Source organism: Drosophila gunungcola, unplaced genomic scaffold, assembly GCF_025200985.1.
Source record: "Drosophila gunungcola strain Sukarami unplaced genomic scaffold, Dgunungcola_SK_2 000001F, whole genome shotgun sequence".
Taxonomy (NCBI): Eukaryota; Metazoa; Arthropoda; class Insecta; order Diptera; family Drosophilidae; genus Drosophila; species Drosophila gunungcola.
In genome coordinates, this window is record NW_026453197.1 from 2893999 (window position 1) to 2918008 (window position 24010).

Sequence of the window (24010 nt, forward strand, 5' to 3'; positions counted from 1 at the left end):
TGTACTTTTCACTTAAAATCTGCACTGCTTTGTAATTTATTGATAAATGAAATAATATAATTTATTTGATTTAATTGTTGTTGTGTTATTTAGAAAAAAAAAAAAAGTAAAATAGTAATTAATGTTTAACTTGGTTACAGATATTATAAAAAAGTAATGAACACACCAGTGTACATTCAAATTTAGTTTATTTTCATAAAAAAAAAGAGTGATAGGAAATCGCGGCAAATCTGATTGCCCATTTAACCCCCTTTGCTACACCGCTGCCTATCGATAGCGCAACAAGTTCTGCGGCAGCTGTGTTTGTTTGTTAAAATTGTTTCGTTTAGTTAATATTAATAGGTGAATAAATAAACTTCTTCAGATTTTTTGGAGTTTTTAATTAAATTATTATTTTAATAATTAATCCGAACTACGATTGAAGTTGTTGGCAGCATAAGTACCCAAAAAGAGAAGAAACCGGCATCCGTCCAAAGGTCACTCACAGTTGTTTGCGTCTCTCCTACATTTTAGCTTAAAATGCTGCGTTCGAAAGTCCTGAGTTTGGTGACCCGTAGTGGCACCAACCGCCTGATGTCCACCGGCACAAAGTTGACCACAGTGGAGGTCAACGACAAGACCGGAATCGCCACCCTCACAATGAACCGCCCACCCGTAAATGGGCTCAACTTGGAACTGCTGCAGGATCTGAAGAGCTCTATCGATGAAATCGAAGGCAACAAAAGCCGCGGACTCATTTTGACTTCGGTAAATAAGATTTAAAAATGAATGGAACCTAAATACATTAACTATTAAATTCAACCATAGGCTAGTTCCACGATATTCTCCGCTGGCTTGGATATCCTGGAGATGTACAAACCGGATAAGGACAGGATTCGGGCCTTCTGGACTCAACTACAAGAAACATGGCTGGCACTGTATGGCAGCAGTGTTCCCACTGCAGCGGCCATCAATGTGGGTACCTCGTGAGCTCCTAGGACTCATCTTCTAACTAGCCCATACCATACATTTTAGGGCCACTCCCCCGCCGGCGGATGCCTGCTGGCTACTTCCTGCGAGTACCGGGTCATGTTGCCAAAATTCACAATCGGCCTGAATGAAACACAACTGGGTATTGTGGCACCCAAGTGGTTCATGTCCACCTTCCTCAGCGTCCTGCCACAACGGGAGGCGGAGCGCGCCCTCAACCAAGGACGCATGTTCACCACAGAGGAAGCCCTGAAGGTGGGCCTCATCGATGAGACTGCCAACAGCAAGGAGGAGGCCATTGAAAAGTGCACCGCCTTCATTGGCACCTTTGCCAAGGTCAATCCGCTGGCTAGGTCACTGACCAAGCAACAATTCCGGGCTGCCGATCTGCAGCAGCTGGAGAACGAGCGGAAAGACGATCTGGAGAAGTTCCTTTTCTTTGTGAACCAGCCAGCGGTGCAAAAAGGTCTGGGCATTTATCTCGAGGGTCTGAAGAAGAAGGCCAAGAAGCAATAAACAAACGATTTTATACATTTTTGTAATAATAATAAAAGCATTTTGAATTCAATCATCATTTGTGCAATCTAAAAGCAGAGGTTGACTGGTTTTGGATTTATTATATTACATAGAAGGCAAAATTTAAACTATTTTTAATTGATCTTAATAAACGATAAGTGTAGTCAACTAATTTACAATATTAGCAAGGTATAGTCGAGATTGAGGTAAGTCTTTTATAACTCTTTTGTCATTTATCTTTTTAGTTTTTACTAAAGGCTTCAAGTTTAGATCTATGTACAAAAATGACAGATTTTTTGTATAGTTTACTGTAGGTACTGAAGTGTTTTGCTGTTTAAATTGGTATTTGAATTTGATTGTATTCGATAATTCAAAACCTGGCAGCTCGATAGGTGATAACAATAGTCTGGAAAATTTCCATCGAAGATCAGTAGTTGCTTAGCAGCTGTAGATAAGAATTGTTAAATTCAACTTACAGAGTTATTTGGTAGACTTTAAAATATTGCAACAATTTTTGATAAAATACATAGGATTGCTTTAGTTGGCAACTTAAAAAAAATCTTCTAGCCGAAGCCAGTACAAAGGTCATTTTTCATACATACCAAAGGAAAATGCTCCAGTCGAATCTCTTAAGATTTGTGGCTCGCGGGGGCTCGAAAAGATGGATGTCCACTGCCACCAAGTTGACCACAGTGGAGGTCAACGATAAGACCGGAATCGCTACCATTACAATGAATCGGCCTCCGGTCAATAGCCTAAACGTCCAAGTTATTGGTGGACTTGCAGTCTTCCATCAGAGAAGTCGAGAACAACAAAAGCCGGGGCCTCATTTTAACCTCCGTATGTGGTTCCCATAAATGATTAAATTATGTAAATAATATTTGAATTATTTGCAGGCACTTTCCAATGTGTTTTCAGCTGGCCTGGATATCATGGAAATGTATAACACGGACAAGGAGCGACTCCGAGTCATTTGGACAGAACTGCAAAAAGCCTGGATTGCCCTCTACGGGACCAGTTTGCCCACTGCAGCAGCCATCAATGTGAGTTGTAGTGGCCGGGATCTAAAGAAGCTTTAAATTTGTATCTTTACTTGTTGTTTTGATTATCATTTCGTTCATATAAATTTTAACTTCCTAAATTTCTTGTATTATCAATTGTCTTTTAAGATATAAATTTAAAAAACAAATATCTACAGTTAATTTGTTTTTTTCCATGCCATAACCCTAAGTTTTTCTCGTTTTTCTTCTTTTCAGGGTCACGCCCCAGCTGGAGGATGCCTCCTGGCTACCGCCTGTGAGTATCGGGTGATGCTGCCCAAATTCTTGATCGGACTGAACGAAGCCCAGCTGGGAATCATCGCCCCCAAGTGGCTGATGTCCGGATTCCTTAACGTTCTGCCCCAGCGAGTGGCAGAGCGTGCTCTCACCCAAGGGCGCCTCTTTACCACGGAGGAAGCTATCGAGGAAGGCCTGGTGGATGAGATCGTCAACTCCAAGAAGGAGGCCCTGGAAAGATGCGCTGCCTTCATCGGCAGCTTTGCTAAGGTCAATCCACTGGCTCGTGGACTGACCAAACTACAATTCCGTGCGGACAATTTCAAGGAGTTTGAAAAGATTCGCGAAAAAGATTTGGCCGATTTCATGGCCCTAGCCTCTCGACCAGAGGTGCAGAGTGTTATGGGCATTTATCTTGAAAACCTTAGGAAAAAGGGAAAGAAGTAAAGGAAATTTATGTTTATAAATTGTTTATTGCTTTTTTTTAAGTTCTGACTTTCAGTTTAAGCTTTTAATTGATTATTATACTTATAACTTTGGACCAGACCAGGTCAGGTCAGCATTTAAATTTGATATGTACAAGATTTTAAATCGTTACATTCAAAATGTGTTTATTTAATAAACAAATTTGTTGAATACTGAATATCACAAATATAAGAAATTCGTGCTCATTTTGTCTCACCTCTCTTCCAAAAATGTACAACTTTTATTGATCTAACACTGACATACAAACAACTATTTACACTGCGCATTTCGAGTTGAGAACTTAAATCGAAGATCACGAATAAAATGTGATGATGTCAGTGTTAATAATAAAATTCAAATCCTTATAAACTTGTCATTTAATTAACCCATAAAAATCAACATAACTCCTTTTATTAAAAGAAAGTAATTTATCACTGGGGTGTGTGAATTAAAAAAAGTAGAACTTAAAGTATCTAATAAAAAACCCTGAATGCTACATACTTAGACTCTCGATAACCACTTGTTGATCGTGATTTTCTGGCACCGTGTGAACTTCGCCTGGAAATGCTTAACCAGCTGATCGTTTCAGCTTGATTGTTTGTTTTCTTTGGTTCGCAACTCGACTTTGTATATGATAAACAGGTTAATTTGTTCAAATTCCTGCCTGTCGCTCAGTGCGTGATTGCTGCTCCAAATCCGAAGTCGTCGTAATGTTGCGTAACAGGCTGATAGATGCAGCCAGCCGGATGAAGCCCATCCTCTGCGGGGCCCAATCCCTGCGATCCCTTAGCCAAGGGGCGCCATCGAAGCTGACCACCATAGAGGTGGATGATAAAAGTGGAATCGCCACCTTGTCGATGAATCAGCCGCCGGTGAACACTCTGACCATGGAGCTGATGCACGACCTCATCGATTCGATCAATCAGATCGAGAGCAACAAAAGCCGCGGACTCATCCTGACTTCGGTGGGTTTGGGGTTCCCCAAAATCACTCAATAACTTTTTTATATGTAAGTACATTATGTTTTCCAGAGCAATGACAGGGTCTTCTCCGCTGGCCTTGATCTCAACGAGCTGCTGAATCCGGAAGTGGAGCGCTTCAGGCTATTCTGGACCCGGTTTCAGGATCTGTGGCTAGCCCTGCATCTGTGTGGTATTCCCACAGCAGCCGCCATTAACGTAAGTTCTCCTGCGGATACAGATCTTAAGTTCTGTGAAATAATACTTAGTAATCAACTTTTCAGGGTCATGCTCCTGCCGCCGGCTGTGTTTTGGCCACGGCCTGCGAGTACCGAGTGATGCTCCCCGATCTGTCCATCGGCATCCATGCCACCCGTTTCAGCTTCGTCATCTCCAAGTGGATGATGCACTCGTACCAGAGCGTTTTGCCCCGTCGAATTGTCGAGAGGGCTCTGAACCAGGGCAAGCTCTTTGCGACCCAGGAGGCTCTGGAGGTGGGCCTCGTCGACGAGGTCTCGAGCAGCAAGGAGGAGGCGCTGTCCAAGTGCGCCGCCTTCGTGGCCACCTTCGACAAGGCCAATCCCCTGGCCAGGAGCCTAACCAAGCGCATGTGCCGCGATCCGGATGTGCGGGACTTGCTCAAGGATCGGTCGGCGGATCTGAAGGAGTGCGTGGACTATGTCACATCTCCACATTTCCAGGAGGGACTGTCCAATCACCTCGAGGGTCTTAAAAATAGGAAATAGAGAAGCTTCTAAAGCTAGGTGATCAAATTGCATTTATTATATATGTACGTGTATATGTGTCTATTAAAGTTGTCAATCCGAAGAGGCTTCCTGTTGCGATTCCCCCGGCAGATTGGCCAAAGCCTGTGTCATCATTTCCATAAACGAATTGATCTCTAGAATTTTGGCACGATGACGGTCTACTTCTTTGCTGTAAAGAGATGGATTTTGTTGATACTTCACTTTGGAATCTGTAGCGAACCCACTTGTTAAGCTTGAAGATCATGTCATCTATAAACTCCCTGCTGCGTTGAGCCATGCGATCCTCGCGCTCATCCACCCGTGCGGTATGGGATGTCCTCATGCCCTCCACCAGCTGCAGGACTGCCTCGCGATCGTCCACACACTTTCTCAGCTCTTCGGGAATGGCATTCTGCTCCTGGCGACTCAGCTTGCTGGAGAGGAACTGGGTCACTACCTCCGTCATGTTGTGGGCAAAATGACTGCAAACATCTCGCAGTTGCTGGAAGATCACCTGAGCCTGCTCCACAAAGCTGGCCATTAGTTCAGAAATCTTCCGATTGAAATTTAACGTGGAATCCTGTGCGACAAAATGGAGTAACTGAGGTAAACTAGCTTAGAGTAGAGTAGAGAAGCTCACCTCAACGGCCTCGTGCAGATGGAGCTCCTGAGCCATCAGACTTTCCCACATCTCGTTTAGGGCGTCCTCAAAGTGGGCATTCAGGGTATCCAACTGGGATTGCAAGGCCTCCAAGTCATCGTCGCGCTGGTCCAGTTCCCTCCACTTCAGGCGCATCTCGTCGAAGGTTCGCTCCTTGTACTGCAGGAACTCCTCGATTTGCCGTTGACCTTGAGCCTGCAGCTCCTCCTGTCCTTCATGCAGGCTGGCCTTGAAGTCACGAATCTCCTCGTCCCGCTCACCGAATCGCTCCAGGCCCAGGCGGTAGATCTGCTGGGTTAGCTCGTGCACATCCTTGGAATACTCCTCGTAGAGCTCCTGAGCCTGTGCCCCCACCAACATCAGGATGCGCCCCTCCTCGTCGTCTCGCAACAAGGACTCGTACAGCTGCTGACCATCCAGATGCTCCACAAAACTGGAGGCCAGCCTGTCTGCCTCGGCCATTTCACGAGCCTCCGTTTCCAGGCCTTGGATCTCACGCTCCTGTTTGTCCTCGATTTCGCGCAACTCTCGACTGTTCACGTTTGGCAAAAACATTACTCTTGGGACAAGTAAGGCAGAACTAAGGACTAGACTCACTAGAAACGCTTCTGGGCCTCCTCCTTCACCTCTGTCTTGATGAAAATGTACTCGTAGTAGCGCAACTGGGGCAGGATGGCAGTCACATAAAGGGACAACGGGAAGTCCGGCAGTTTGGCAATGGGATTACCCTCCAGGTTGAGCACTTTGAGACTGCTCACAAAACGTAGGCGTTCAATCTAGAAGTTAGACCAGAAAAAAAATAATTACTTTAATTTGAAAATATATTTTGACACATTCTCATTATTTACTTCCAAACTTTTAAATCAAAGGAGTCGTTTACAAGGTAGCTTAATTTGTATTCTATATATGGTATTTTCATATTTTTAAGAAGACACTTTAATTTAAACGATATTAAAATTTACTTGTGCTCTAATTTAATGCTATAAAATCTTAAATTTATTTGTAATATAATGATTAAAAAGAGTAAATAATAGTGAGAAACTATCTTGAGAACCTTACCCCCTCCACCGTATCGATGAGATTATTTCCAATGCTGAGAATAACGAGATTCTCCAAAGTATGTATGTTCTCGATTCTCCGGATGCGGTTGCTAAACAGTGAGAGTTTTTCGAGGTTGACCAGTGTCTCCAGGTTCTCAATCCGTGTGATGTAGTTAAAACTGAGATTCAGATCTTTGAGGGCAGTTAGCATTTCCAGATGCTCAATCACCTCGATTTTGTTGCAGTTCAAGCAGAGCTTGGTGAGATTGGGCATCATCCAAAGGTGATCAATTCTCAGGATATCTGGGTGATAGGTCGTTAGGACAGTCTGTCTCTTTGACTTTAGGAAAACACTTACTTTTGAATTCTAGCCGCATGGTGGTGATGCGATCATAGACCACTGGTTCCAGTTGGTGGAGACGTCTTGCCTCGCCCTTTTGGCCCTCCTCCAGATAGGCGGTCTCTATCATTTGGCGATCTATGATGCCTGGTTCCGGGCAGTTGATCTCCTCCAGGAAGCCCCTCAGGGGCTCTTGATCCTCATCCTCCTCCTCCTCCTCCTCCTCCTCACCTGGCTGAATGGTGACCGGTTCGTCCATTGCGGTTGGCGCTTGCTGAAACCTTAATCCTCAATCCGCGTGGTCCCCAAAATGGACTCGAGGCGAGGTTGCCAGGGGCAACCCACAAAACATGGCCCTGCCTAGTAACCGTCGTGGCTCGTGTTCCACCCCCAAAGACTTCGGCTATGGCCAGTGGAACCGGAGCCGGATACCCATTCAGCCGGCTCGGGGACCTTCGGCTGCTAGCTTTCTCTCCCGGATTCGAGGGTGGTCTAGTTTGGACTGCGGTTGCCTGGCTCGTCGCGTTGTTGTGGATATCGGGCCTGCCAGTTGTCAGTGTTTGCTTATCAAATAAACTTCTGTTCGGCAAGGATATCCGCACTGCGAGCTGTCATAAATCCCACTTAATTCGGACTAACACATTGAACACCAGCGATCTCGGATTCAAATGCAATTGCGTTTAAGATACGAGTAATATGGAACCTCATGGTCCTCATCTTCTTCTGGTGGCAGTGCAAAAAGAAAAGTGCAGACCGAGAGCTCCTTTTGTCAACCCCCCAAGCTCAATCGATAAAGTGACCCCGAACATTGAAGTTTGTTTGTTTGCTTGGGCACGGTGCAAAAAGTCGCTTATCGGATATAGTGGTGCATATAGTAATCGGCTAATCGGGCGTCGGATGTGCGTGCCTAGAGTTTAAGTGAGTCAAATGTGAGTGGTTCAAGGCTGTGACGCAGGATTCAAGAAAAAGCCAGAAGCCAGAAGTCAGGTCGAAACGTGCTTCCAGTTGCCCCCGAAACCGCCCCTTTCCCCCAAATTGGCAAACCAAAACAATACATTGTATATATACATATATACATCTAAATGGGATATCGAAGGTGGGAACGGTTCGCATACAATGAATAAATTATCGCCCAAGAAACTGAATTCGCCAAGTGACCACAATCCAATTACGAAACATGAAGAATATTCCAAATTGAGTGCAAAATAAATTTACCAGCTCTAAGCCTATACTCTATCGTATAGAGGTCATATCATCAAAATCCTTAACGAATTCATCGTATGTCTACGCCCAACCAAAAAATGTATAAGTTATTGATTTATGATTATGCTTAAAATTTCTTCAGAAAAGGTCTAAGTTCTGAATAACTAATAAACAATGCGCCTAAAATTGGAAATAACAAAATTCTATAAGGGGTTGAAAAGGTAAAAGGTAAAGCCTGAGGGTTGATACTTTGTTTAAGGAAACAGAAAGGGAGACTTTTCTTGCTAAAAACTATCATTATAATATGTTAGTATTTAGTTATTACCCCAAGACTAAAGAAGTCAATTTGGGCAAAACAAACTACAGTATAATCTCCAGTGGTTTAATAACATTTGAAACATTCAACTGACTATAAAATAAATTTCTGGCAAGGTTACCAAGATTTAGAAGAAAATATTTTGGAATTTTTTTTTATTTAAAAAACACAATAGAAAAGCTTATATATCAGTTAAGATATGGGATCTGGATTTAAGAGGCTTTTATAACAAACAATAAAAGGTCAACTTGGAATTTTCATATGGCCTTTAACTAAACTTTAAGCTTCCTAAATGGATTCATTCAAGTCCTTTTTTTTTGAGATTATCAACTCTACTTATATTAGTTCCGCGTTTCGCAATCAAAAGAAATATTTTTTTATTATTATCAACTCTACTTATATTAGTTTCGCGTTTCGCAATCAAAAGAAATATTTTTTTATTATTAGAATCCATCAGAAAATCCCAAAGATTGCAGTTACACTTTTTCCAAAAACGTTTAAATTAAATAAGTTGTTAGTTTATTCATATCCGGAATAAAACATAAAACAATAGTCTACGGAAGTTTTTATCAAGGAGCCCCCAATCCAAATGAAAATCTTGAACCAGTATAAGCCAGAGCAGAAAGTAGAATCATCTTTAGTGCCATCTTTTTTAAGAATAGAGAAAATATTGTTTGTCGTAACTTTATAGACGAATCATTTAAAGAAATTTTAATGTAATTAGAAACGCCCTAAAAACTTGTAGGCGTAAAATTTTTAGATAGATTAAAATTAGTTCTAAATAATTTTATTAGAAACGCCTCAAGTTATTGTGTAACGATTTGGTAAATACAATTTTTTTGGATTGCCATGAGTAATATTTTATTTATCATGTATTGCATTTTGTTGTTGTTTGTCGGAGCCAGCTAAGTTATTTAAGATAATGAGAAAAAGTGATATTTTAACTATAAGAAATGAACTATAAAATAACAAATAAATTAATCAAAATCAATAGATAAAATAGTTAAAAACAAATCCAAATTTTCTTAAGCCAATTAAAATGTTTTTTTTTTTAACCACAAATCTGTTTTTTTACATCAAGCACTTTTAAAAGAACGAAGTCTGATATTTACTTGATGTAATTATTATTCATAGAACATTGTTGTCAAGTATTATCAAGAGGCTTGTTGAATGAAATTTAAAGATTAAGAATATAATAGCAGTATATGTCTTTAATTTCAAGTGGTTATAAAAAATCAATTTCCATTGAACACAATAGATTCCCATCGCTCGTTAACTGTATCGACGCTAGTCAACAAACTAGTTGTGGCAATCATAAATCATGTCCGGAGGTGCTATCCCATTCCTTTATTTTATTTCATGCCTTGGCTGACCCTGATGGGGAATTCGTTTTTGGGTTAAATAAATTTGGTCAAGTTCTTAGCCGGCTGTCCGTGATCGATATATTGATTTTAATTAACTCTGAGCTGAGCTGGCATCCGAAAACGGAGACTCACGAATGCCCAAGTTGGATTCGATTTGAGGTTGCCAGTAATTTAACTTGACTGTGATTCCCTTCAAGTCCGCACACATGGGCGGAACTCATAAGTTATTGAAGAGTCCTGCTTGTTAAGTGACATATATACTGTATATTGACCATTATTTTTGCCGTCCCTCCGTGCCCTGTAGTTGCATCCGGAGAATGTGTGAAGAGCTGCCCCCCGTCTGAATAAGGATGAACCGCTACATCACGCTGACCCAGTTGGGCGATGGAACCTACGGCACCGTGGTCCTGGGCCAGCGCAAGGACACCGGCGAGAAGGTGGCCATAAAGCGCATGAAGCGCAAGTACTACTCCTGGGAAGAGGCCATGAATCTGCGCGAGGTCAAGGTGAGTATATATATATATATCTATAGGGTATAGGGTTCATATATTTGTGCCTTCTTTAACCAACTGCTCTTTTGCTGCAGTCGCTGAAAAAACTGTCCCATCCAAACATCGTCAAGCTGAAGGAGGTGATCCGGGAGAACGACACCCTGTACTTTGTGTTCGAGTACATGAAGGAGAACCTCTACCAAATGATCAAGGACCGGGACACCCATCTTCCCGAGCCGGAGCTGAAAAGTATACTCTTTCAGGTAAGCTTGATTGAGCTAATCATTATGTTAATACCGTAAAGAGTCTTTGGAGTAATGAGATGTTCATGTTGCTTATATTCCATGGGCTGAATATATAGATACGGAAATCTTGTTTCAAGACACTTTAACCAACGAGTGCTAGTTAGTATGATGTAGTTTTAATATCTCTGGAGGTTTGTGTTTGTATTTCACTACATCTTAACAAAGATCAATTGATTTCACAGACCCTTTGCCCAGATAACTCAGATTAATAATGTATATATGACACAAACATGTTGTTTTCAAAATCTCTGGAGATTTGTGTTTGGTTTTACTACTCTTTCCTGGCTCTTTACCCCGATAACTTAGATTCTTAAAATAAAAGTTTATTGACAATTCATTATGCAGGTTTTGACTGGACTGGCCTTCATGCACCGCCACGGCTTTTTCCACCGCGACCTGAAGCCGGAGAACTTGCTCTGCTCCGGTCCGGACCTCATCAAGATAGCCGACTTCGGTCTGGCCAGGGAGATCCGGTCGCGGCCTCCGTTCACGGACTACGTCTCGACGCGTTGGTACCGGGCACCGGAGGTGCTCCTGCACTCCACCAACTACGGCAGCACCATCGACCTCTGGGCCATGGGCTGCATCATGGCCGAGCTCTACACCTTCCGACCGCTCTTCCCGGGCAGCAGCGAGGTGGATCAGCTCTTCAAGATTTGCTCCGTGCTGGGTACGCCAGAGAAGGTGAGTCCTCTCAGCGATTTAATTATTTTACTTAACACTAGTCGACAAAATTAGTACTTTCTTTTGGCCCAACATAAGTCGTAACTTATTCTGATCACTAATTCGTAATGGAAAACTTTCCATTTCCTTTTTAAGTCTTAATTAGAATTATGCAGCTTAAAAGATACTTAAAGCTTCCAACTTTTGGCTTACTAGTTAAAATATATATTTCACCAAGTTAAATTAGGTAATTTGTGGTTGATATTGCAAAAGTACTTAAACATATACTGGGACACCTCTTTCAAAACAATCAAAATGATAATGATTTAATGTTAAGTCCTAAAACATATTTGTTTAAACGTTTGCCATATTCATGTTCTATTTAATTCAAAAAATCATTGTTAAGCTTCAGAACTGCAGTTTTCTCAATCTCAAAGATATATTCCTTTTCTTTCTTAAGGGCGATTGGCCGGATGGATATCGGCTGGCGAGCATGATCCACTTCCGATACCCGGACTGCATCAAAGTGCCACTGAGCAGCGTCGTCAGCCGCTGCAGCCAAAACGGACTGGACCTGCTGGAGGACATGCTGGCCTACGATCCCGACAAGCGACCGACGGCCCAGCAGAGCCTCAAATATCCGTATTTCCATGCCCTCAAGCGGATCTCGCCCACGGCGGCCACCAAGGCGAATGTGCGGCTCAGCTCGAAGTATGCGGCGTCCAATGCCAATGGCCATCCCGCCCAGGCAGTGTCCAACAATGTGCTTCCGGTGCAGGAGAAGCTGCAGGCGGTCACCGAGTTGCTCCACCAGAGCAACAACAACAACAACAACAACAACAACATCGTTATCAATAGCCACTCCAATCTTGGCAAGAACAGCAATCAGGCGGCCAAGAATGGAGGAATGCCGAGAAAGTACCAACCGAAGCTGAGCTTCCTGACCAGCCACGACATGGGTGCGGGTTCGCTGGCCGATTCCTCTAGCCTGGGAGGAGCCACGACGGACGGGCTCCAGGGGCCGCAGATGCAGAACGGGAGCGAGTCCATAAACGACATCTACCTGAACCGCAACATCTCGCAGCTCTTTGGCCTGCCGGCTGGATCGCAGCACCCGCACCACCCGCACCACCCGAACGTCTCCTTCAGCACCACCACGTCCCGGAATGCCGGCGCCATCTACGTCAATGGCAGCCACCTCAGCTACGACACGGCCAACATGAATGCCAAGAACGCCGGTGCCAAGCTCATGGTGGGCGCATCCAATGGTGGCTACTACGTGCCGGTGGCCAGGCCATCACTCCTCGGCCCCGATGCCAAAGTGTACAACGTGTTCTCCAAGGTCAGTGCCAGCCAGGCTCCTCCGAGCCTCATTGTGCGCCAGCCGCAACTGCAACCGGATGCGGGTCCTCCACCATTGCGACTCTCGGGAAGATCGCGGGCTGCAGCCCAGGAATCCAAAATGAGTGCTCTGAAGTCCGACGATCTGGATATGATACTCGGGTGAGTTAGAAGATGAAAATACATTGAACTTCCCCTTGACATTTGAAAAAAGGTCTTGATTTCCATAGCATACACTCGTACAAAAATTATTGCTAATTGAGAATTTTTGAATTTTTAAAATTATTGCTAATTGAGAATTTTTGAACCTTTTTCTAAATGTACATATTTCTAAAAAAAAAGAATACAGAAAATTTAAAAGTAGCCTTAACATAATTTATATTTCTAACTGAAAATATAGAATGGTTACCATACCATATTTGTTTGAAGTGTTTTCAATTTTCAATAATCATTTTGACAATATTTTTATTATTATATCCTATTAAATAATAATAGTTAACGTACTATATAATCATTTAAATCGGTTTAACTAATTATCGAACTAGTGAAAAAATTCTTAAGGGAAATCCGGAAAAGATTTGTAAACATGGTAACATAAAACCGAAATAGATATGTTAATTTGAGAATATGTTTTGACACACATTTCCTTGGATTAACAAAATTAATCAAGAATAACATTAGATTTTCTTTGTCAAAATTGGTGAATCATTACATTTGTATGAGTGTAGAGTTATAGATTCAAAGATAATTTTGTAATTATTTGATGGTAATTAGTTTCTGGATGTGCACTCCCGGCACCGCACTTTGTTCTGTCGCTGTTCTGTCCTCACCGTGTGTATATCCGTCTCTCCACCGCTCCAAGCAGATCCAAGCTGAAAACCTCCGCCAAGCGTCAGCGCAATGCCAAGGCCAACATCCTGCTGGAGGACCTGTTCGGGCAGCTGTCCATGGACTCCGACAGCGACGGCAAGTACCCGCACACGGTGCCGCCCACGCAGCAGGCGAAGAGTGGCAAGACGTCGACGTCGACGGGCGGTGGAAATGGCCATGGCCCCCGGGAGCGGGATCTCTTCGGGGAGAGCTTCCTGCCCAGGCCGGGATTGCGGAAGAAGGCCACCCAGAGCAGCCTGGAGGTGAACAACGGCAGCCATGCGGACTCGCTGTAAGTGGGTGGGGATGTCCACTGCGCTGGCCTGCATGCCCTGTAGCCCTTGACACGTGCTTCCTTGCATCCTCATGATCATCCTGCATCCTGCATCCTGCATCCTGCATCCTGTCTCTCTCTACATTGTACTCTGTCTCTCTCCTTTCTCTCTCTCTCTCTCTCTCTTCTGTCTATTTGTCGCGCTGTCTCTGTCGTCGTTTTGTGTGTGTTTTCGTTTGCTTGTCATTGAACATTGAACATTGAACACTTTGTGCGGGTGCCCCAAGTGATAACTCCTCCTCGTCCTCCCCCTCAATTGATGAAGAATGTCGCTTTTGGCCCATAAGGTAAAAACCAACATTCGCCATTGAGCTGTAAATATGATTCAGTAGCAGTAGAGACCTTCACCACACCATATATCATATCATCATCGTATTTGGGGGGAAGTAATTTCTGGCTGTACTTGTACTTTCAGCAAGGATTACCCCTTCCGTAGTCTAAGCACTTTTAATTTGCCTGTCTCTGATTACACGATTTTCTCGTAGAAAAAGATTTAAATTTTTTTCTGACCCATTGTTATCTAAAATTGCCTTATTTTCTTAACTAAACACACCTCCATGTAGTCAAGACTTTAATTAAAGACATATTTATGTACGAACTTATCTTGTTCGGGGTATTTAAAGACTGTTATTTTGTAAACACAAAGAACAAGTTGAAATGTTTTTTAAATCCTTTTAAGTTTTTTTAGTGAAAGCGAATTTCATTTTATTGATTTATTTTATTTTTATTTAATTTTGAATGCCCCGCTTTAGTCAGATATTGAGTTTAATGAATAATTTTACTTTCTTAAATAATATATAACATCATAAATTAATTTTGACAAATCCAGTTTAATAAATTACAAAACAATCTTTTATTTTCTTATGGCCTTTAATAAGATACATATCGTAGTAAGATATATCTATACTATTTCCACTTTAAAACAATTGACGTTGGGCCAAACACTATTTCAGAGCTCAAAACACTCAGAAGGAGAAGCCCGCGGTGGCAGCCAGTTTCCCCTGGGATGAAACCAACAAGACGGAGGACGAGAAGCTGACGGCTTGGATGGTGGCCGAGAATGGTAACTTGGTTTTGGGTAGTCATCAGCAAGCGTAGAAGTCGAGAGCACTCCCCCCAGTCCACAATAAGTAGTCTCTTAGCAATCACCCCATTGGAACTTGCAAATGGTAGTGTAAATTAATAGAGCACCACTAAGAAATTCTCAGGCTGCAGTTTTAAATGTACCCCTATCGTGTTCCCAGGATCGCTGCTGGAGAACAAATTCTGAGGAGATGGATCGTTGTACCTGAAACAGAATGAATGGAGTAAATTAAAGTGCCTGCATTGATCTGCGTAATTTCGAACTGAATCCAAATATAAGTCCAAATCACCAAGCTATGGAGCCATGGAGCAATGGAATTGATGGAATCAACGGATCGGCGTGTAGAGTTAGTCTAGTCTCGATATAATGTTATTGCTGTGATACAACTAAGCTAAACTATTGTGTAAAGTAGCCTACGAACTTGAGCCTCGAGTCTAAGTTGTACTTTAAGCTACTATACGATAATATAATCCGAGTGAGTTTTGAATCGATTGCAAACAAAAAGTTGAAGGCAAGTGCAGGGATTTGGTTTCATTTCCAACATGGCAGGGCTATATGGGTTGCATAAGGGGTATTTGATTTCATCTCACATAAGTTGGCCACTGCGACAATGGGCCAAGTGTCGGTATATCATATAAAAGAGGCCCGAGTGCAGCTCTTAATCATCAGTCGAGTGTACTTCATCGCTCCAATTAAACACCTCGTACTTCTTCGCCATGCATGTCTTGGTAAGTCGGGACATTAAATATCCCTTTATACATATATCACAATCTGTGGTGCAGCATTGTAGCATCGCCTGCTGCCTTATCCTGAGCGCCCTGGTTGCTGTTCAGGCCGGGATCATTACCGGCCATCCCGACGAACTGATCGCTAGTCCAGCCCAGTACGAGTTCCACTACTCTGTCCACGACAGCCACACTGGCGATGTTAAGGATCAGTTCGAGCACCGACGGGGCGAATACGTAACGGGTCGCTACTCCCTCAACGATCCCGATGGTCACCGACGCATTGTGGACTACTCCGCCGATCCGCTGTTGGGCTTCAATGCTCAAGTTCGTCGGGAACCGATACCCCACTATTGAGTTCCCTATTGGGTTCCCAGAGAAAGGATACTCCCAGCTGACTGGATTCACGATTTGGCTACCATAATGCTTGATGAAAAATGTGTATTCAGAGAATAAATCAAAGGGCTGTTCATTTAATGTTCAATTAGAATCATTTAACGAGAGAGAGGGAACCCTATAGGTTTTTGCCATATATCCAAAAACAAGAAAACATCGTACAGTATACTTATGGGCCGGTTAGACAATACTAGTTTACAATACAAGCTAATTCCAAATTTTCAATTTTGCGACTCTTTTCGAGTCTTAACTTATATATTGAAAGTTAAAACATGACTTTAAAGATGCCATAACAAATCACAAATCGATATAACAATTTATCTCCAAAGGGCGCTTTTATATATATTTTATATATTGGATCAAACATAATTGCCCGATGGGATAACTATAATGAAAATGTTTCAAAAGGCAGGACAATCGGAAAACAGGCCCGTTCCATTCAATTAAATATTTCAAAAAGAGCAAAGTATGTTTTCTAAAAATGCATTTATTGCCTTCTATATGCACAAAGTATTTACATAGATGAGATAGAGGCCCTCGGCCATCGATTTATGGCACATTCGATGACACAATGCCGAAAAGACTAAATAGAGATATCGTAGAGTAGGAAAATAAGATAGGTTCAGAGAAAGGTAGATACAATACGAGGTGTCTGGGTAGTTAAGCAACAGTTCAGATACAGATACAGATACAGATGCGGATGCGTATGGGTCGTCGTCGTCGATGCGATGAAGTCAGTGTTTGCTATCTCTCTCGATCAGTTCTTCTGCCCAGAGCTTAGTGGTAAACACCCAGGGGAAGTTTGACGGGGGCGAGGAGCTTGGGTGCCGCATAGGCCAGCGGCAGGGGGGCGGGGGCCAGGATCTTGGCAATGGGCGCGGCCTTGACCACCTTGTGGCCCAGCGGATCGCGACGAACGACGGCATTGAATCCGTTGTGGGCATCCGAGGTGTAGTCCACGGTGCGCAGATACCCATCGGCATCGACCAGCGTGTACTGGCCCTGGACCTGGTCGCCCTTCCGGGACTCCGTCTGGCTCTTGATGTCGCCGGTGTGCTCGTCGTGCACCGAGTAGGCGAAGTCGTAGTGGGCAGGTGCCTCCACCTCGATGGTCTTCAGCAGGGGCTTCACAAGGGCGGGTGAGTGGTAAAGCGGGCTGATCGGCAGCTCGATGGCAGCGGCTGCTCCAACACCCAGGATGAAAAGAGAGACGAGCTGAAAAATACATTTAGAATTGGTTAAAGGTACAAGTTCTTCAATACATGTAAATAAGTATAAATTCAAAAAAAGTTTAAAAAAATCTATTATCTATATGATTGAAAGTTCAACTATAGTTTGGTTTTCCTTTTAAATTGCTAATCTATTAGCCAATTATTTTTATCTTATATTAGTAATTAATTTTTTTTTGTAATATATATTTTTTTTTTAATTTGTATCTTTAAAAAGATATTTTTTAAAACATTGACTTTTTTGTAATATATGTATGTGTACTTTTAACTTTAGCTTTTAATTCCTTTCTCATTTTTTATGGATAAGTTAACTTTTTGTTTCAAACGATATTTTTTCATGTCCAGTTTGTAGAAAGGGTATAAAACCCTACGATCTATTAAAACTTTTATAACATATCCTTTTTCTAACTAAGGTATTAATCCTTAAAGCCTTCTTACTTACAGCGAACATTTTGGCTTGGACTTGGTTTGGGATTTGGTGAATTGGCTGACTTGGTGGCTGCTGCGGCTCCTGCACTGAACTATGTCTCCAAGTGTCGCGATCGCAACTTTTATAGTCAAAGCACTGCTCTCTGGCCCGGCCCCACCACCTCCACCTTCGTCTCCATCTCCATCGAATGATCTTAATGGGTGCCACGCTCCGAGCACACGCACCACACACTCCATAACCCACACTCCATAACCCACACCCCATACTCCCAAAAAACGATCTACGATCGCCTCACCCAGCGAACCGGAATCAAGCTAATGCAAAATTGTTATTATATTTTTATTTTTATTTCATTTTACATTTTTTCGGCAAATCTTGTACTCTGGTAATAAAACATTTACACTGCTCCAGTTTGGGCAGCAATGTGGACCCGGTAAACGTAATCTCTTGTCACTGAAATAAAACAATGATAGTGTGCCAAAGTCAAGTGAAAGTTGGGGGAGGCTATCATTGAACGATAAAACTATAAATTCACTATAATTATTATTGATAGCTGTTCATTAGTTTGCATATGTAAGGGTAAGTATAAAAAGAAGTAATTTAATTGACCCTTTTACAAAATTTCTAAATGTACCTGTACGTTTCCTATAAATGTTACTTCAAGTAAAAGTTTGCTTGTAAGATAGGTTAATCCTTATCTCAATACATTTTATTCATTGTAAAAATTAAAATCAATAACTTTTCTTTTTTTTCTCAATAAATAAATCAATTTGGTCTTGACGCTTGGCGTGTCACTTATATGTTTAAATAATACCATTATTACATTATTCTATGGTAAATATTATATCTTTAATTATCTTTAATTATATAAAATTAATACTGTTCATCTTTTTTCTGTGTGTTAGAGTTCAATTTCATTATTTTAAAATATAAAGTTTTAAATGTTTTTTGGTATGGTTTTTCAAGGATCGTTTCTATCAATGCTATGTTAATAAATCGATCTTCTTCCAAAAAAGTTTGATGACTTGTTGAATGGATTTAGACGATGCATTGGTTAACACGACAGTAAAATTGTTTATTGGGACTGACAATTATAATATTAAAAAAGTAAATTATAGTCTTTTATTCGGCGATTTGTCATTGATTTATCAAAATGCTTTTTCCGGATATTTTCTATCTCAATTAGACGTCAGTAAACTACCAAACAAGTTGGCTGACATATTCAATGGTTATAGAAGGAGGGGCATTATCGCCGACACATCAAACAAATTGCACGTTGACATTCGCAGATCGGCCAATATCGAGAAAAGCCGCTAAGAGCTTTGCCGATTTTCCACTTAATTAATTAATCAAATTGCAACATCCGCCCGTGTGTGCCGCCCAAGATCGCTGCAATGCATCTGGATCTGGATCTGGATCTCGATGTGGATCTGGATCTGGGTCTGGGCTGGTCAGGTGGCGGCGCCGTTGCCTTTCACGCATGTGCTCCGCACACAAATCAATGCGACAAAGCCTGGCACCGTGGACTCCTCGTAGCAAACTCGTTGCCAATTTCGATATGAAGTAATAAGCTGGTCAAGTGGGGTGGGTTCTGCTGGAGTTGGATGGAGTGCAGTGGACTGCTATGGATTGGAGCGGCTCAGTGCGTATGCGTATTCATATCTTGCGCCACATTCGCTTAGAACCACATTACGATTTCGGTGCGAGTGGTTTGACTCTGACTGTGAGTGGTCGTGCACCAATTTGGCATCGCCACCGCCTGCTCACGCACTTGGACAGTTCAGTTCCTCCGGCTCCCCTTTCGATCGATAGCCTGTCCACTCGCTCCCAGGCTCCAAATTCCACCGCTCCGCGCGGGCGTGCCGGCTGTCGGTCGCTGTCCAGCGTCGCCCAACCCAATCAGCTACAAGACATATAAATTGAAGTAGTCTCTATAAATAATAAGTTGTGTCTACTTAGCGACATGTACACCAGCGGAGATCGTGTCCGATATAACTGACTGCAGGGATCGGAATGGAAGGGTGGTGTAGGAGCTAAAAATTGCTTGTATGTTTTGGCAATTCTGTCAAGTATGCTAAGCGAATGGTGTTTAATTCTTCAGGCAAACTACTTTGTGCTTTGGCAACCAATATTAAAGAAATCCCAAGTAATAGGAAATTGGCTGAAAAATGTGAAGATTCAATAGGTATGTAGTATAGTAAACGTTTTCTACACTTTTCAAGTAATTTTATTACCTTTAATTGTTTTGCAGTTCACAGTATAAATGTCTGATCCACAGTTTGATGTTTTATGTTACAAAATAGATACACAATTCACGTTTTGGCATTTCTAAAGTTTTTATTATCGATTTCAGTTGCGTTATATGTTTTCTTGAAATATCAAAAAATTGCAAATAGATTACATATGTATTTCACTGACATCTTTTTTTTTTTTTGGTTTTTTGTAAATTATTCAGCTGTGTCAACAGTACGATGCACTACACATAATCATTTGTCTCACATATGAATTGTTTATGTAGAAAAGGTTAAATAAATCGCTAGCGTATTGTACTATATAGAGCCGTATATGTTCAGTAATTGGCAATTTTGAAAACGGTGAATCTATTGGCTTCGCTATGCCTGCCCCCAACACCATTGCTCGTCCTTAAATAATAAAACAATATAGAACACAATTACAACAATTAAAACGAGTGGATGGTCTTTGGCGCAGGCACAGCAGCCACTGAGGTAAAAAAAAAGCAAAAGCTGTTAACAAGAAAAAGGTGCGACGGTCACCGGACAGATGCCTACGCCCCTCACAATGCTCCCGGTTTCAAGGAGAACGAAAGCTTGGGCCTGGAATTGTTTTTGCCTAGAATAACCTTCTGCTCCTCCTTGACGCGCTTCTCCTGCTCCTTGCGCATGCGTTGCCGCTCCTCGTCCATAAGGCGCTGCTCCTCAATTATTGCTAACCGTTCTTCGGCCTACGAAAGAAATTATTAGAATTAGAAATCATTAGTGGACGGCATCCTAGTTAATTAACTAGACTCACCAGTTTTCTTTGCGCCTCTTCGATTTTGCGATTGTTTTCGGCCAAAATTTCTTCGAGCTCTTCGCGTTTTTGCTTTTCATCCTCCTATAAAACCCAAACAAAAGGACGATTAATAACGTAAGTCTACCTGTTAGCCGGAAGCTTAGAACTAGGGTATAAATATAAACAGTCTCTTGACATCAGCGATGCAAACTGTGCGACGAATTCGACGCACGTTTGTGGTTGCAGTTTTTTTGCTTGATGAGCTGCAAAGGCAGTTAGAATCTAGTTTTATGTTTAACAATAAGTTACAAAGAAAATTTTGGTAGAAAGTAAAACATTTAGTAGTGTCTAATAAGTATGTTTAAAGTAGGTTGTTCTTTTAGTTTATTACAATAAAGGAGCACACAACATAAACAAATGTACTAGTATTTGCTAAATGGTTGGTCTTCATTTGAATTTTTTTTTTTTATTGTTGCTACTTACTATTTAAATAGGTCATTATTCCAGTACAAAGGCTAAATTTGTGTTAATTTATAGATTTTTTTTTGCAGATTTTCGATTTGGGTATATGATTTGTGGAGTTTGTCGCTATTCCAGACGTACATTAATTGCTCGAAAAAACAAAAAACTCAAACACAAATACTTGGCAATCGGTACGGTCAAGAATCCAATGTGAATCCGGTTTTAAAAATCTTACAGACAGAGATCTATAGGGCTAAACATTTGGGGTATGTCTTTGGGTCTCATTGGCGTCCATTCGCCGATCGCAAGGCAAGTTAATGTGGTTGTCGCGCCTGTTATCCTTACGGCTGCTGGCTTATCACATCGCTGGCGTAGGAAACTCACCCGTCGTTTATTGGCATTGATTTGGTTTGCATGCAGCGTACAGGTACAGTTGGGACTTAAATCAGTCGGCCCGCCCCACAACTAGACAGCCTAACTACCCGAACTAACTTGGGGACACCACTTCGATTTGATTTATTTTTTTTTTGTGGATTTTTGGTATTTTGGGAGTGTGGAGGAAGTGCGTCCATGGAATTTCCGGCATCGCGGCTCAACGTGGAGTGCACGCGAGTGTTTTGCGGGTTCGGGTCACAAAACACCCACTTGCAGACGGGACAAGAGCAGCACGTTCGTTGCACGGGCCTACTGAAGCGGAGTTTGCGCGCAATAACAACAACAACGAGTTACAAGAACCAATACCAAAATTAAAATGATACAGTATGTGGGGGTAGGAACGAACAGAAGATGAAGCTAAGAGTATGCAAAGAGGTCTGCAATAATGGGCTTCAAAACTGTAACTGTGACTGTGACACATGCGACACTTGGCAGTGTCGTCATTATGGCTTTTTTGGTAGGAAAAATAAAAATTACAAAAATTATTGGCAAGAAGAAAGAGGCGAAATCAGCCGTGGCGCTCACATCCCAACTCACTGCGTGGCAGGCTGCATATGGGGGCTCTGAAAAAGGCGTGTCTGGTTAGTGATATAGCCGGTTAGGGGGCGCCCAGTGCCCGGGGTTATGCAAGCAATCTATTGTTAGGGGAATGCCGATGGGACATGGGATGATGGGTGACGGATGACGAATGAACACCCAGTGGGCCGTGGCTGAGAGCGCCGCCGGATCGATTTCGCCTAACGTAGTGAAGACGACTGTTTGAACTGCTGTTTTGGGTTTGTTCGAGTTTACGGTAGATGTGGCATTGTGTACGTTTTTCTGACAGTGATAGCAGCAGTCGTCCAGCGGAATCTGAATACGAGCACCTACCTCGCGCCGGCGTTCTTCTTCGCGTATCTGCTCGCGCCGTCGCTCCAGCTCCAGCATCATCTCGCGCTCCATCTCGGCCTTGGCGGTCTCCACGCGTCGGTTGACCTCCTGCTCGATCTCGTCCCGCCGCTTCTCCAGCTCCTCCTCCACGCGCTTCTTCACCAGCATCTCGATGCGCTTGGCGGCCTCCTCCTCGATGGTTTTCTGCTCGGCCTCCTTGGCCCGCCGCTGCCGCTCCATCTCGGCCAGGCGTTCGACCTGCAGCTGGTTTTGCTGAAAGGATATAATAGCCATTATTTGATTTCTTAGGAGAGATTGGACCAAGAGCTCTGCATGTATATTCTGATCTGTTATTTTTCACTTGTTAAAAACATAACAGAGTTGAAAACAACAAAATAATTTATTGAAAAAGTTTGAACTCGAATTCTTTGGGAATCCAGAATTTTTGACTTTGCCATTAAGTTCACATAAAAACATTGCGTTTTGAAAAATTATCATGTATTTTTAATTGATAAACAAGCCAAAAAATTGGCAATGGTGCTGGCAAGTTACTTATTATAAGTATTTACTCAGAATGTATTCCAACAAAATTTTGATAACAGATAATTTTTTTTATCTTCTAAATTTATTTTTGACTGCACTAAAGTTTTCGGTTTTTTATGGAATCTTAAGTCTCCACCTTATCATGAATTCCACAATGACCCGATTTCAAGAGCAATTACCAAATATGAATGCAATTACTTTGTCATTAAGGTAAAGGGAATTAGAATTTTCCTAATAATTACCGTATACATATTTTGGCACGTGAATACGTTTTTCATGAAATGACTTTAAGAAGACAACCATCGTGCTAGACAATCTTTTAGCTAAAACCTTTCGGGGTATGGAAAATGGCCTTAAAAAGACTATTAAAATTTGACTGCATCTAAAGTGACTGAAAATCCGTAGTCTTCTTCAATCAAATTCTAGTTTGGATATTCACTTTGGACATATACATGCAGGGCTCCGGATGGTCCATGATGGGGTCCAACTTACCTCGTCCAGCTTCTTGAAGCGGCTGCGTTTCTGTTTGCTGCGCTGCGACTCCTTGTCGGAGTACTGACTGTCGCTGCTCGACGACGAGGAGCGCTTCCGGGACTTGAGGATCGAGGGCGAGTGGCGGTAGTCGCGCTCCGTGTGGCGGTCGCCGCGATGTCTGTCCCGGTCGCGATCCCGGTCCCGCTCGCGGTGCCGCCCGTGGCTGTTCACCTCCGATGATTTGTCTCTATCCGTCCGCGTACTGGGACGCTCGTGGTCGTGGTGGGACTTACTGCGTTTTTTGTGCTTGCTCTTGTGGTGGCGGCGCTTGCCCGACGGACTGGGAGTGCGTGACCGGGAGCCCATGGTGCTGCAGTGTGTGGATTGTACAATTTTGGGCTTTGCAGAGTGCTCAATCGGCTGCCACAACAAATCAATGGAAGCGACTACGAATTGCGAGCAATTTTCTCAGATGCCTTGAAAACAGTGT

The 24010-nt window shown here is 42.5% G+C and overlaps 8 protein-coding genes across 14 annotated transcripts; 5 read left to right on the top strand and 3 right to left on the bottom strand.

The window, feature by feature from the left end:
- Nucleotides 1-250: 250 nt before the first annotated feature.
- On the top strand, nt 251-1537 carry LOC128261893 (enoyl-CoA delta isomerase 1, mitochondrial). Of its 2 annotated transcripts, none has more exons than XM_052995831.1 (4): nt 251-342; nt 514-747; nt 808-954; nt 1015-1537. In XM_052995831.1, exons 2-4 carry the CDS (start codon nt 520-522, stop codon nt 1483-1485), a joined length of 846 nt encoding a protein of 281 aa, XP_052851791.1. In that variant the 5' UTR covers nt 251-342; nt 514-519; the 3' UTR covers nt 1486-1537. The 2 variants fall into 2 exon arrangements, with proteins under 2 accessions (XP_052851791.1, XP_052851790.1); XM_052995830.1 differs by having other exon boundaries at nt 291-342; nt 425-747.
- Nucleotides 1538-1896: 359 nt separating this feature from the next.
- Nucleotides 1897-3526, top strand: LOC128261894 (enoyl-CoA delta isomerase 1, mitochondrial). The gene is given in 4 exon segments (XM_052995832.1): nt 1897-2252; nt 2254-2325; nt 2382-2528; nt 2742-3526. Coding segments are annotated over 4 exon segments (843 nt in total). The 5' UTR covers nt 1897-2096; the 3' UTR covers nt 3210-3526.
- A 223-nt stretch (nt 3527-3749) lies between these two features.
- On the top strand, nt 3750-5076 carry LOC128261892 (enoyl-CoA delta isomerase 1, mitochondrial). Its single transcript, XM_052995829.1, has 3 exons — nt 3750-4192; nt 4259-4405; nt 4471-5076. The coding sequence occupies exons 1-3, from the start codon at nt 3938-3940 to the stop codon at nt 4930-4932; spliced, it is 864 nt and encodes a 287-aa protein (XP_052851789.1). The 5' UTR covers nt 3750-3937; the 3' UTR covers nt 4933-5076.
- LOC128261875 (dynein regulatory complex subunit 3) lies at nt 4983-7247 on the bottom strand. The gene is made up of 6 exons (XM_052995793.1): nt 6992-7247; nt 6653-6936; nt 6191-6369; nt 5573-6125; nt 5178-5512; nt 4983-5122 (listed from the first exon to the last, which is right to left on the bottom strand). The coding sequence occupies exons 1-6, from the start codon at nt 7230-7232 to the stop codon at nt 5005-5007; spliced, it is 1710 nt and encodes a 569-aa protein (XP_052851753.1). The 5' UTR covers nt 7233-7247; the 3' UTR covers nt 4983-5004.
- Nucleotides 7248-8344: 1097 nt separating this feature from the next.
- LOC128261870 (uncharacterized) lies at nt 8345-15527 on the top strand. Of its 5 annotated transcripts, none has more exons than XR_008268297.1 (9): nt 8345-8404; nt 10161-10362; nt 10443-10610; nt 10998-11336; nt 11776-12818; nt 13522-13818; nt 14088-14147; nt 14814-15029; nt 15105-15527. XR_008268297.1 is itself a non-coding variant. In XM_052995786.1 (8 exons), exons 1-8 carry the CDS (start codon nt 10207-10209, stop codon nt 15128-15130), a joined length of 2199 nt encoding a protein of 732 aa, XP_052851746.1. In that variant the 5' UTR covers nt 9541-10206; the 3' UTR covers nt 15131-15527. The 5 variants fall into 5 exon arrangements, 2 of the variants coding, with proteins under 2 accessions (XP_052851746.1, XP_052851748.1); XR_008268296.1 differs by lacking the exon at nt 8345-8404 and adding an exon at nt 9363-9424; XM_052995786.1 differs by lacking the exon at nt 8345-8404 and having other exon boundaries at nt 9541-10362; nt 14814-14923.
- A 43-nt stretch (nt 15528-15570) lies between these two features.
- LOC128261908 (pupal cuticle protein Edg-84A) lies at nt 15571-16078 on the top strand. The gene is made up of 2 exons (XM_052995847.1): nt 15571-15672; nt 15727-16078. Exons 1-2 carry the CDS (start codon nt 15661-15663, stop codon nt 16024-16026), a joined length of 312 nt encoding a protein of 103 aa, XP_052851807.1. The 5' UTR covers nt 15571-15660; the 3' UTR covers nt 16027-16078.
- Nucleotides 16079-16532: 454 nt separating this feature from the next.
- Nucleotides 16533-18003, bottom strand: LOC128261897 (cuticle protein 7). The gene is made up of 2 exons (XM_052995834.1): nt 17737-18003; nt 16533-17280 (listed from the first exon to the last, which is right to left on the bottom strand). Exons 1-2 carry the CDS (start codon nt 17986-17988, stop codon nt 16843-16845), a joined length of 690 nt encoding a protein of 229 aa, XP_052851794.1. The 5' UTR covers nt 17989-18003; the 3' UTR covers nt 16533-16842.
- A 2032-nt stretch (nt 18004-20035) lies between these two features.
- LOC128261891 (UPF0430 protein CG31712) lies at nt 20036-24007 on the bottom strand. Of its 2 annotated transcripts, XM_052995828.1 has the most exons (4): nt 23539-24003; nt 22504-22776; nt 20755-20838; nt 20036-20686 (listed from the first exon to the last, which is right to left on the bottom strand). In XM_052995828.1, exons 1-4 carry the CDS (start codon nt 23884-23886, stop codon nt 20519-20521), a joined length of 873 nt encoding a protein of 290 aa, XP_052851788.1. In that variant the 5' UTR covers nt 23887-24003; the 3' UTR covers nt 20036-20518. The 2 variants fall into 2 exon arrangements, 1 of the variants encoding a protein (XP_052851788.1); XR_008268299.1 differs by having other exon boundaries at nt 20622-20686; nt 20755-22776; nt 23539-24007.
- Nucleotides 24008-24010: the final 3 nt, after the last annotated feature.

Bases quoted from the DNA above. Each gene is read 5' to 3' on its own strand.
- LOC128261893 (XM_052995831.1), top strand. From the start codon at position 520: ATGCTGCGTTCGAAAGTCCTGAGTTTGGTGACCCGTAGTGGCACCAAC. The intron at 748-807 runs GTAAATAAGATT...ATTCAACCATAG, and splicing joins GCGGACTCATTTTGACTTCG to GCTAGTTCCACGATATTCTC. The intron at 955-1,014 runs GTGGGTACCTCG...CATACATTTTAG, and splicing joins CCACTGCAGCGGCCATCAAT to GGCCACTCCCCCGCCGGCGG.
- LOC128261875 (XM_052995793.1), bottom strand. From the start codon at position 7,232: ATGGACGAACCGGTCACCATTCAGCCAGGTGAGGAGGAGGAGGAGGAG. The intron at 6,937-6,991 runs GTAAGTGTTTTC...CCTATCACCCAG, and splicing joins CATGCGGCTAGAATTCAAAA to ATATCCTGAGAATTGATCAC. The intron at 6,126-6,190 runs GTGAGTCTAGTC...AAACGTGAACAG, and splicing joins GAGGCCCAGAAGCGTTTCTA to TCGAGAGTTGCGCGAAATCG.
- LOC128261870 (XM_052995786.1), top strand. From the start codon at position 10,207: ATGAACCGCTACATCACGCTGACCCAGTTGGGCGATGGAACCTACGGC. The intron at 10,363-10,442 runs GTGAGTATATAT...CTTTTGCTGCAG, and splicing joins TGAATCTGCGCGAGGTCAAG to TCGCTGAAAAAACTGTCCCA. The intron at 12,819-13,521 runs GTGAGTTAGAAG...CGCTCCAAGCAG, and splicing joins GATCTGGATATGATACTCGG to ATCCAAGCTGAAAACCTCCG.
- LOC128261892 (XM_052995829.1), top strand. From the start codon at position 3,938: ATGTTGCGTAACAGGCTGATAGATGCAGCCAGCCGGATGAAGCCCATC. The intron at 4,193-4,258 runs GTGGGTTTGGGG...TATGTTTTCCAG, and splicing joins GCGGACTCATCCTGACTTCG to AGCAATGACAGGGTCTTCTC. The intron at 4,406-4,470 runs GTAAGTTCTCCT...TCAACTTTTCAG, and splicing joins CCACAGCAGCCGCCATTAAC to GGTCATGCTCCTGCCGCCGG.
- LOC128261891 (XM_052995828.1), bottom strand. From the start codon at position 23,886: ATGGGCTCCCGGTCACGCACTCCCAGTCCGTCGGGCAAGCGCCGCCAC. The intron at 20,839-22,503 runs GTAGGTGCTCGT...TGGGTTTTATAG, and splicing joins AAGAAGAACGCCGGCGCGAG to GAGGATGAAAAGCAAAAACG. The intron at 20,687-20,754 runs GTGAGTCTAGTT...TTTCTTTCGTAG, and splicing joins AAGAGGCGCAAAGAAAACTG to GCCGAAGAACGGTTAGCAAT.
- LOC128261897 (XM_052995834.1), bottom strand. From the start codon at position 17,988: ATGGGGTGTGGGTTATGGAGTGTGGGTTATGGAGTGTGTGGTGCGTGT. The intron at 17,281-17,736 runs GTAAGTAAGAAG...TGTATTTTTCAG, and splicing joins TCCAAGCCAAAATGTTCGCT to CTCGTCTCTCTTTTCATCCT.